Raw genomic sequence first — 12,013 nt, forward strand, 5'->3', positions numbered from 1 at the left:
GCATGAATTGACCAATGCAAGGAAACTGATGCAAGTAAATGTATAAATTTAGCGGCTCACTTTCAAGTGAAACACAAATACTTTAAAAAATATTTCATGATATGTTTATCTTTCTTTAATTTCTTATCTGGATGACTTCAGAAGAAATGTACAACAATGAAATATTTTTAGCAAAACTTGATAGAAAGATCAGTAATAATAACTTCATATTTTTGGGAACAATTTTTGTTCTTCCAGACATTGTTTGAATGATGCTCACCTGGGCAAGTATAGGATTGCCTGAAGTGGAAACATCCTTCCCGCATCCAGGACAAAGCTTTGGTGACTCCTCCGAGTTCTTGGCACAGCGCGTGGAACAGAACTCCCGCATCTCCTTGCCGACCTTGGCAAAGTGGACATTCCTGATCCTGGGGTGCAGGACAACGGTACAGGAGTCACAGGTCACTGTCTTTGTTGAGGTAATTCTTGTTGTGTCCAGACAGGAGAATGAGCAAAAGAGTTCTTTCTGCCATTTGAAGGCTGAGCTCTCAGATTCTATCTGCTTGCTACACTTGCTGCACTTCTCGACCTGGGAAAAGACACACATTTTTTATAATACATGTAATGGGCAACAGATTAATAAATTTCCCATCTATTGGTAATGTTGTTAAGCCTAGATGATTCAATAGATTCATATACATAGCATATATATATTTCTTGAAGTGACTTGAATAAAAAATTATACATTAACTAAAACTTTAACGTTTGTGGGGAGAGAAGCAAAACAATGATTTTCAACAACCTTCTATCAGCTATCACCAAAAACATTTCTCCAAAATTTAAGTTACCTCTTTTGCCAATGAGGTCACACTTGCTATGACGATAGGCGAGCCAGCAGTCTGCCTCATTTCCTGTCTTTGTTGGTGTTTGGCTGCCTGTTCTGGAGCAGCAAGAGACTTAACACCTGAGATCTTGAAGGGTACATTGGCTATCTCATCCGGAGGTTCCTCTGGAGAGGTCTGGTGTATAAAATGATGAAAGATAAACTTGTAAAAGCTGACGTTCCACAAGTCAAATATTTGCCAAAATTGATGCAATTTTGTAGACCAGATGAGATAGTTAAAACGTGTTTTATACCTCTGCTAGATCGAACAGTGATCCCAAAAGATTTGTGTTCCGCAAAGTTACCTGTACAGTAGAAAATTTGTCTCAAGAGGACCCACTACATACATTAACTACTGAATAATGATGTCCCCAAAAGAAGCAACTGTGATTCCCCCCCCCCATGATTTTGCATATGTTCTGAATGCTCTACATGATGCTAGATCCATACGTCAAAGCAAGTGACATTATATTTTCTGAATGCTCTACATGATGCTAGATCCATACGTCAAAGCAAGTGACATTATATTTTCTGAATGCTCTACATGATGCTAGATCCATACGTCAAAGCAAGTGACATTATATTTTCTGAATGCTCTACATGATGCTAGATCCATACGTCAAAGCAAGTGACATTATATTTTTCCACATGAAACGATGACATATTTTCCTCACTTACTAAAAAACTCTTGCAGCTAAGTTGCTACCTTTTGTCGTGGGATGGCAGAATACTAATTCCTAAATTCCTTAACCCTATATCTCCCGGAGTATTTTTATTCTTGTCATTCCCGGGGGGGGGGGGGCCTTTATGGCCCCCCTTAAGATCTCAGCCGCGGATAGCGCGATTCCAGACCTTCACGTTTATAATTTCGTGGAGCTCAATAAATCGCTCTCCTTATTTTTTGAGGAGCTCAATTGAGCTCATCAGAATCGCTCTCCGTGAGGAGCTCAAATCAATTCATTACAATACATGTATGATAAATTGTAGATTTTTCTTAACATTGTATATATGCAATAGCTGTGTTAGCTATTAATTAATCTGTGGTGAAACTAGGCCTGGGTCATGTCAGTACATTTACAAGATGTCGTACACGCTCCTGCTAAAAAAAAAAAAAAAAAAAATTGAAAAGAAAATTGAAAAAAAATTGCTAAAATTTCACATTTTACATCTTTAAATCCATGAAATGGCCTTCTTTTTTCCATAATTCCTTGAAATTACTTTGATTTAGTTGAAAACTATCAGAAAAATGAAGAATATTCACCACTTTCCCGACTCTGATTTGAACTCACCTCGGTAAATATTGTAGTCCCACATGTAGACTTCCATGGTGTTGCCATGAAAATCTACATATGGGACTACATGGGACTGCAATATTTACCGAGATTAAATTAAAATCAGAGTCGGGAAAGAGATGAATATCCTTCATTTTTCTGATAGATTTCAACTAATTCCAAGAAATTATGGAATAGAGAAGGCTATTTCATGGATTTGAAGATGTGAAATGTGAGACACACAGCTTGTTTATTTAAATAAAAACGCGCTTAGACTGTTTAATTTTTTTCAGGTCGGGATATCAAAAATTTTGAACTTGCGCTTCGCACTCTCATTATTTAATTGGTGATAATTGTATCCCCTTCATTAATCACTAAAAACAGTCCTAATTGAGTCACTTTTCACGTTACTATATGATAAAATTTCGGCTCGCGCTTTGCGCTCGCATTGTTTAGTTAGATACTCATCTTTGTTCATGATTATAAAAACTACTCTGAATCTTCAGTTCTAAGGACATAAAATATCAAAGATTTTTAGCTCGCGATTCGCGCTCGTATTATATATTAAGACCACATGAGATACCTTATATTGTTTATAGCAATAAAAACTAACATATAATTAAAACTTCAGTAGTCATGACTACCCATTTACCAACAAAAAAGGCCAGATTGTAGCGGCCAATCGAGAAAATGTTGATCAAAATATTTTTCGGCCCCCCCTATTGGCGAAAGCTGGATCCGCCCCTGTGACATGCACTTACATAATGTTGCGTAATGTCGTAACCGCATACCAACTTGCGCGAGACTTGAAAGTAACAAGTCAGTGAGCGGCGAGGTCAAAAAATTTTGCGCAGCGGATATATCGCGAAAATTGATGAGGGGGGGGGCCATTATGCCCCCCCCCCCGGGAGAATTAGGGTTAAAGGTAGTGTGATATAATAAAACTGTCAAACAAGGCTGGATGGAAAGCAGCATTACTCAGATCACATGACCCAATCTGGTGCATTTTATGACGACCTTGGATATAAACTGTTTGTTGTTAATTCCAGGCTAGTAAGCAGTCTTATTTTCAAGTTTTATTCTTAGACTACAATGAGCAATACTTTACAAAAGCTTATGTAACATTAAATAAGAAAATATGGAATGCAACTAATTAAAATACAATCTCAATTTTACTGCTAAAATACAAATATACATGGGTGAGATAAAAATTCAAAGTTACCTCTAAATTTTCAGGGAATATCAGTGTATCTTGTTATTGATCCCATTATTATGTTCAGACTAACAAAATAACCTAGGGACCTGACCTTACCCTGCAGAGCAAATAGGTTTTAGTACACTCTATCTGCAAAAAGGGAATCCTTGTTGATTTTGCATCTCTGCCAGCATAAAAATAAAACATATGAACATTTACTACGATTATATGAATTATCATCTCCTGTAACAAATTTTAATCTTATCAACTGCCAATGGAACAAGTCTACTTTTGTCATTTTTTTTTCTCTACTTTACCTCTTTCCTTTTCCTGGCCTCCTCTTCCTTCTTATTAAAGAGCCTTCCAACGATGCTGGTAATACTGCTGCCCTTGCCTTTCTTTGCCTGAGAAACAGGAGTGCTCTCTGCATCCCCAACAGAAGTCTGGTTGGCTGAGGATGGGTTCAAAATTCTGTCAAGTTCTGCTTTGGAAGGCTTCATGTCTTGGTCTTTCTCTGGGACAGTGTTACTGGGGCTTATGCCTCCATCAGCCTTGCTGGCTTCAGCCTCAGGAGTAGCATGAGTTTCAGTCATGACTTCAGTCAAGATTTCCTTCTTAATCTTCACACTGGATTCACTGTTAGGCTCACTGCCTCTAACAAGGGCTTCTGCACCAGACATGGTGTCTTCTGTGTTGGCAGGAACCTCAGTAGAAGGTGCTGGCAGACCACTGCCCTCTGATTCTGAAAGAACATTACTGATTACAATTTGATCACTTGTTTCCATAGCACTTGCTCCCTCGCTATTATCTGATCCTTTAAAAGTTGACCCTGTTCCTACTTCACCTTCACTTGTGTCCATAGGTTCATCATAAGATAGATTTGAATCTTGACTTGCAAGGCTTGGTCCCACCTGATTAAGAGGCTGATTAGCATCTCTTTGAGAGTCCTCTGAAAGGAGATGATCCTCTTCTTGTGAAGTCAGTGACCTCTCGCTACAATCAATTTCATCTTCCCTTACTCCACCCTCAGCAACACCAGTCATTTCCTGATCAGTAATTCTTCCTTCTTCATTGATATCCTGATCGCCTGTTTCCATAACACTTTCCAAGTTGTCATTCAAAGATAAATTTGCATCTTCATTTGCAGTTTTTTCTCCAGAGTGGCCGGAGGACTCATGAGAGTTGTTTTGAGTGTCTTCTGAAAGGAGTTGATCCTCCTCTTCTGTAATCATTTGTCTCTCACTATGACCAATGCCCTCCTCATCTACCTTGCAACCACCCTCAATATCATCAGTAATATGCTGACCAAGGATCCTGTCATCTTCCATTCTCAAATCAGTCTGTAACTGACCCCCATCATCTGCTTGCTGAGATCCTGTGACAGTTTCCACCATTGGCATATCATACCCTGCCTCTTGAGTTTCTACATTTCCTTCAACACTCTCAATTTCTTTGTCTCTGTCTGTTTGGTCCCCATCAGAATGGATTTCTTTTGCTTCAGATGTGTCTATCTCTATATCTAAAGATTTATCAAGTTCCTGAAGAGAGTCTTCGTCTTTGCAGGACTGTTGAGGGTCAGGTAATGCATCTTTGCCAATGTCCTCTGACCAACCATCATCTCCTCTCTCTGTCTCATGTTCAGTTTCTGTCTCTTCCTCCACAGACATCATCTGCGCTTCATCATCTATTGCAACAGCATGCAAGGGTGACTGAGGGGAACATCTTTCAGTAGCATCCTTGTCAGCACTGAACTGCAAATCATCTCTCACATCTTTGGCTGACTCTTCAGGAGTTTCACCTGAGGTATGCTGCTCCTCCTTTTCCATTTGGTTGAGAGAATCAGGTACAGGAGAACCTTCTCCTAATGTGTCTAATGCTTGATCAGAATCAACAATTTCTGTCTCTTCCTCCACAGACATCATCTGCGCTTCATCATCTATTGCAACAGCAGGCAAGGGTGACTGAGGGGAACATCTTTCAGTAGCATCCTTGTCAGCACTGAACTGCAAATCATCTTTCACATCTTTGGCTGACTCTTCAGGAGTTTCAGCTGAGGTATGCGGCTCCTCCTTTTCAATTTGGTTGAGAGAATCAGGTACAGGAGAACCTTCTCCTGTGTCTAAAGCTTGATCAGAATCAACTTTCGCTTCATCTTCCAAATCTGAAAGAGCTTCATGCTCCGCTACCTTCAGTTCTGACTGTGACTCTGTGTCCTCAGATGCTTTTACAGGAGAACTTGATTCAGCAGCATCGATAATGGCACCCACATCCTGGGAGGGCGTGTCTTCCACATGGCTCACACCATCACTTTCTGTGTCCTTGGAATCTGTCTGCTCTTCACCTTCTTGCTTTGATTCATCATCGTGTGGCTTTTGTGGATGTGCAGCATCCTCTGCCGGCTGAGGTAGACTGCCTTCATCTTTCTGATCAAGACCAGAACTGGCATTGTCTGCATCCTCCACACCCGTCTCTTGCTGACTGGTGATGTCTTTCTCCATAATTACACCAGAGCTTGATACCTTTCTCGAACAGCACTAGACCTGTGAAGAAAGAAGCAATCATAATTATATAAAAGAAAAACAAATAAGACTCAACATATAATTACTAAAATCTTGACCATTCTAAAATGGAAATCTAATTCATTGATTCATCTCTATTTCTAATATTATAATAGATTTTTCTTTCTTTTTCTGCTCCTTGAAACTGCTCATCCCTTTTTAAAGTAAAAAACAGCCACAGGTACATAAGCAAATCAATGATTTCTGCTTCAACATGCACTTACCTCAATTATATAGATGAAGGTCTATCGTGACACAGAATCCTGACATCGAGGCACAAACTGGATCCTCAAAAAAAGGAAAAGTTCTGTCTCGTTCGTGAGTCCTTCTTTCAAAATTGGCAACAAAATGGCCGATCGATGAGAATGAACGTGACATAGAGCTGTAACTTTGCCTTTTTTTGAGGGTTCAGCTTGTGCCTTGATGTCAGGATTCTGTGTCACGATAGACCTTCATCCATATAATCGAGGTAAGTGCATGATTTTTTTTTTCCCTTTTATTTGGAGTGCTATTGCGACCACATTCTACCCCATTTTGGAAAGTACCCTTGTCTGCATAATATTACACGAACGAGTCCAGTCAGTTGGCAAGTCCTCAAAAAGTAGCTTCTTTTATCCAAGTAATATTTATGACTAGTGTTTTTGCATTGTTAATGAGCTTGGTGCGGACCAAAAACAACTCTTTTTAATCGACTATTGCTGCTCTAAATATTGACCAATTTTCATGTTTTTGGTATCTTTATAAAAATGAGAAATCATTTTTTAGGTCATGTGTTTGGATTTTTAACAAGATTTGGTATTTAGGGGAAACTTTTGATCTAAAACATGAAACAAAATAATTATTTTTATGCAACAAAAGCTGTTGCTTTTTATACTTCATTTCAGTTTGAGCACAAATGAATTTTAGATTATGATGAAGTTGAAGGTCTAAGCTTTAAAGTGATTGGTTAACATTGGTTTGACTTTTAAAAAATCTGAGCTAGAAGGTCACTCTTGTCACCTGTGTCCAGCATATGTTCAAAAATTGAAGCCCAGAAAAAATTGCGTTCGAAAATGATTATTTAGTGCTTCAAAAATTGAAATATAAAGTGACCGGAAACACCATCTTAATTTCATCCCATACACTTATGTGTACTATTTAGGTGTCTATAAGACGCCTATTTACAAAATCGGGGTTTGCCTTGTAGTTTTAGCTTTTCATTCTCAATAATGGTTGTTTTCAGGGTTTATTAGTTCAAATACATGCACTTGTACACATGTTTCATCTTGGTTTGAGAATTTTTTAAATCGGCTGCTCACAAAGTTAAACAATACCTTTAACATGATACATTTTTATAACAAGAGGTATTTTAGATGGGTCAGCAGCCAGCTTGAAATAGGCAAAGTACATTTACATGTAGCAGCTCAAAAACACGAATACTGCGCATTGATTGGTCATAGACACCACACACCCACACAAATTCCAATGTTCCCCACACTGAGCCTCTGCAAGGTCACACTCACCATGTGGTAAACTCTTCAAATTACCTGTGCCTGTTGTTTTGAAAACGGTATTCAGCCAATCAGAACTCTGCTCTCTAGATTTTACGCGACTCAGAAATCTAAGAAATCTTGTCTTGCATCTTGATGGAAAAAAGCTGGCTGCTGACCCATCTAAAAGGTGTCGCATATCAAGCATGACATTGTATGAAAGTACGGTAAAGAGTTCGAGCTTTCTGATGAGATAAGTAATGTTAATATGATTGTGCCTAAAAAAACAAAAAAAATTGCACAATTTGCAAGAGAAAAATCAGAGGAAGGAAACTCTGTTTGAGGCATCTTTCAGGCCTGAAATTCGCTTATTTATCATAATATTTTATTCAAAAGAAATAACCAATTCTATGAAATTAAAAAGGGTATATTTACTCTTTCCATGACCATGCCAATGTGACAATGCAATGACAATGGCACAAAAAATAATCAATTTTACTCGAGGAGAAAATGGCCAAAATTCTTTGAGAAAAAAAGTATCACAAATCCACGAGATATTGCAGGGATATGAATTCAGCCAAGAGAAGAATTGGATAAATCTTTGCCTTTGGAGCGGATTTCCCCCTTCTTTTTTCTCGATAAGAAAATGCTATGCCTTAGTTGGAGCAGCTTTCTTTGTTCTTTTTCTCAACAAGGCAAAAATGCTATGCCTTGAAACGGAAATTTGAGTGTGAAAATGGGGGTCCCCTACACGAGCCATAGACCCAACGTCAGCTTAAAGGGCGACGCCATATTGCCAGATTCTGGCCAAATTTGGCGCGCGCCCTCACCCGGCTAACGTTGAGCGCCATTCATCTATACACTAATTCCTCTTGATTACCATTGATAAAAACCTCGTTCAAATCTTTTCCGGAATTATTATGAATAAGCGATTGATGTTTTTCCGTTAATCAAATATCCGTTATTACACCCATATTTTTGTGATATTTATGACATTTTTATTTTAATCACAATTTCAGTCCAAACGCGGGTCAGTTTTTGAGAACCCACGTTGTTTGTGCATGCCCACGTATGGCCTTACGCGTATTGAACGGAATGATGTTGGGTCGAACAACAGAATATTGTTGTGATTGTTTGGTCCGTGTTTTGGGGGGATGAAGCTATGATGGCGACCAGTCACGTTTGACAGTACCGCCAAATCGTTAAGATTAACTAATTAAGGTCAAGTGAGATAAGAGAAATGAGCAAGGCGCTTTATGGGGGGGAGAGGGGGTTAAGAGGACCCAGTCAGTGAGGATACAGTTTCATCATGCAGTACACTGTACAGGGCGTCGATGAACAACTTAATTTTTTTTTCAAAATGTGGAAAGTGACAGAAAAATCAGAAAAAGGTTAATTGGTTCTGATTTTGAAAAAAAAAACCACAGAATTTATCAAAATTGCTGTTTAATATTCTTCATCATTGTAGAATTTAATTCAGTTTATCTGATAAGTATAATTCTTTCAAACAACTCAAATTGTGATTAATCGTATTGGATTTATTTCACTCTTTTCTTTCGCCTTGTTTTTTTTTCTTCCAAAAAAATCAGGGAGCTGAAAAATATGAGAGCTAGAACGTAAAGATATGGACTCCGTAACACAAAGGTTTGCGATGAATAGCAAATATGAAAGAACGCTTCTGATTGGTTCTTAGTCAGTATTTTGCGACAAATGCGCGTGTAACATTGATCTTGATTAGCCAATTCATTTAGCAATTGCTCGCTAATCTTTGTGTTACGGAGCCATGGTGTAGCTATGAAATTGGAGAGGGCTCAGCCCCATGCACTTGCAGATCCAGATCGATTTTCATGGGGGACACTTAGAGTGCCCCTATATTTCTTCAGTATTATTTTTACACGCAAAAAGGTCAAAGACATCATGCCACCGACAGCTGCCTCGTCAAAGGGGGCGGTCAATTATTTTGATTTTTTTTTTCATTTTGTCCTCGATAAGGAAGCAGGGGGGGGTGGGTCAATTCATTTTATATACATTTCTATTGTGTTTATATATGGGGGGGGGGTCTGCTACTGAGCATGATTTTACAAGGACTTAATATAACAGAAATGGCATGATTTAACACAGTAAAATGTATCATGGAGGTTAATACTAAATTAATACATAATTAATAATTGTTTTAATTGAAAATGAAAATAATAAAGGCACCCATAGATCTTAAAAACATCTCGTAAATGCAGGCCTAAATCTGTATTTGAAGTTGAACAGGCATAAAGTATAAATGTTTAGCTATAGCTGATGCTTTGATCCCGCAACCAAATAATGTTGGCATAAACTAGCTGTTATATCAGTGGCGTAACGAGCGAAAAAAATTAAGGGTTATACGATATGGTGTATCGATCAGTATTTAGTAAGTTGCAACCGACATGAGCAATTGAGCATAATTTTGATGTTTTTGTTACAAAAATCCAATTGAACAATTTCGCATGATTGATCTTTCCTTTTCCTCTTTTTTCTGAATTGGGGGCACCCGGCATGCAAGACCCCCCCCCCATAATTATAAAGCACCACTCTTTGTTATGCCACTGTCTAAAATTGGATTTAAACTTTTAGAATTTTAATCTCTTATCTAATTAATCTAAAGGGATAAGAGTAAGACAAAAAAATAGTTGCAGATTACTTATTTCAAAGTATTTTTACTTAACTCCCAACTCTGCTCTTGCTGCACTGCACCTAACGGCCTTCCACCAAAGGGCCAGGCCGACTCGCCCCGTGAGCAAGTGACCGCGTTCGCGTAAGTTCACCCGAAGCCATGACTAAATTCTGACCATAAACATCACCTAACTAATCACTCTCTGACAATATTTCAAAGTGTATTTTATTACAGTCGATCCTTTGGGCCATTAAACGATAATATTTCAAATGTTATCATGACAAATAATTTTAATGAGATAGTGGCATTGTAGAAAAAACAAATTTATAAGCACGAAATGGCACCAGATATATCATCAAACATACAGCGCAGCGTTCGGGACTGGTGAGTGGGACGGCTCGCTTGGTGTTTTCGCCCCGACGAATTCGGCGAAAACGTTACCATTGCGCCGTGCGAATGTTCAATCTGCGGCTCTCAATCAGAGACTTGAATGTCTCTTTTTGAATTATCGAAAATGAATCATAGACTTTGTTTGATTTATTTACAAGTAAGTTGCATATCCGTCGTGATAATTAGGAAAATCCATGATGTCTTCTTCTAATTCTGTAAAAATTACGTCTTCTAAATGCCTGTGTCAGAAAATTGCCGGAAATCATAAAAACTTGCCTAAAATATCTCTTTTTGAAAGTTCATCCATGGTCTGGAAAAAAATGTCATAACTTATGTAGACGTATACCGTAAACAAATACATCCTCGATCACTGAAATAAAGTGTTTGCTAAGCTTTTTTAATTCCGACCATGTTACCATGACAACTTGGGAAAACCCTTATTTTTTCGAAAAAAAACTTTGGTTTTAAGGGTCATTTTACAGACATAAAACTAACCCACTTTTGAAGAATTGTGTTTAAATTTCACATAAAAATGAATTATCTACGTTTATACTTTCGTATATGAATATTCATATTTCTTATAGAATCTTATTTTTTGATTGGTCAATGTTTCAGTCATGGATAATGACTGAGCGTAAAAAAATCTGAAAATGCGCATTTTATCGGCAACCAACAAGCAAAATGGCGGAACACATTAAGTTGGCGCTTTGCACGTACGTGCACTACGCGGCACATCCCAACTATGCATTATATACTGAGTGCCCCCCCCCCCCCCCCCCCGGGCCCGAGCTCTCTGCGTTAACTCTACTCTGTCTGTCTCTGATCTGACACAGCCGACTTTGCGGTGTGGGCACTCTTTTTTTGTTTTACGAAACGTGGTCTAATAACTTTAAATCGTCATTAGAAGGTCTAAGCTACTCACATTACTGGTAAGAAATCCACTTTTTCGAAATGATAGAATGCATTCTCTCACTGACATCGGTAAATCTAAAATAATCAGGTCTCAAAGTAAAAAATGTTGACATAACATGAAAATGTACACATCGGGCCGTCGGGATTTTTGCGTGCACAATCTTTTGTTAATTGGAATCAAGGGACGTAGAGGGCGTTAACATTTTGCATTTTTATTTTTCACACTGAAAAAAGTTTGGTATGTTGAAGGATTCAGGAAAATCTATGAAAAATTAAGAAAGTTATTAGAATTTGAAGTTCTTGATTTGTGACGTCATATATGAGCAACTGCCCTATATTTATGTAACAAAATATAAGGGTATAAAATACATAAATATCAAGGTTATCGTGATTACAATAATAATAATAATAAAAACAATAATATTATTAATAATAAAAATCAGAAAAGAGGAAATTACTTAATATTGCACTTAATGCTGAGTATTTTTCTCCATTTCTTTCAGGAGCAGGGGTGAAATAATTTTTCTGCTTACTACAAGTACAATAAACACATTTTTTTTTTAAATGGCATTTTATTTTACAACTTGACTATATATGCAAGTTCCAAAGGACTCCATCTCAGAAACTGAAGAAATATTGGAATGCTAATTCCTGCCCAGCCTAATTTTCATACCTCACTCACACATAAATAGTTTTCCATCTTTTTGGC

The 12,013-nt window shown here is 37.9% G+C and overlaps 1 protein-coding gene across 2 annotated transcripts in view; it reads right to left on the reverse strand.

Moving 5' to 3' along the window:
* Positions 1 to 11,471, reverse strand: part of LOC121413595 (zinc finger MYM-type protein 3-like) — a 33,577-nt gene extending 22,106 nt beyond the window's left edge. Inside the window, exons 1-5 of one of the 2 annotated variants that reach the window (XM_041606469.1) lie at positions 11,315 to 11,471; positions 5,470 to 5,868; positions 3,646 to 5,220; positions 828 to 998; positions 260 to 568 (exon numbers count right to left, since the gene is read on the reverse strand). In XM_041606469.1, coding sequence (XP_041462403.1) covers positions 260 to 568; positions 828 to 998; positions 3,646 to 5,220; positions 5,470 to 5,826 — 2,412 coding nt within the window. In that variant the 5' untranslated portion in view covers positions 5,827 to 5,868; positions 11,315 to 11,471. Of the gene's footprint in view, positions 1 to 259; positions 569 to 827; positions 999 to 3,645; positions 5,869 to 11,314 lie in introns of both variants that reach the window. The other variant, XM_041606468.1, reaches the window with a different exon arrangement.
* Between the last annotated feature and the right edge of the window lie 542 nt (positions 11,472 to 12,013).

This window comes from Lytechinus variegatus, chromosome 4 (genome assembly GCF_018143015.1).
Source record: "Lytechinus variegatus isolate NC3 chromosome 4, Lvar_3.0, whole genome shotgun sequence".
Taxonomy (NCBI): domain Eukaryota; kingdom Metazoa; phylum Echinodermata; class Echinoidea; order Temnopleuroida; family Toxopneustidae; genus Lytechinus; species Lytechinus variegatus.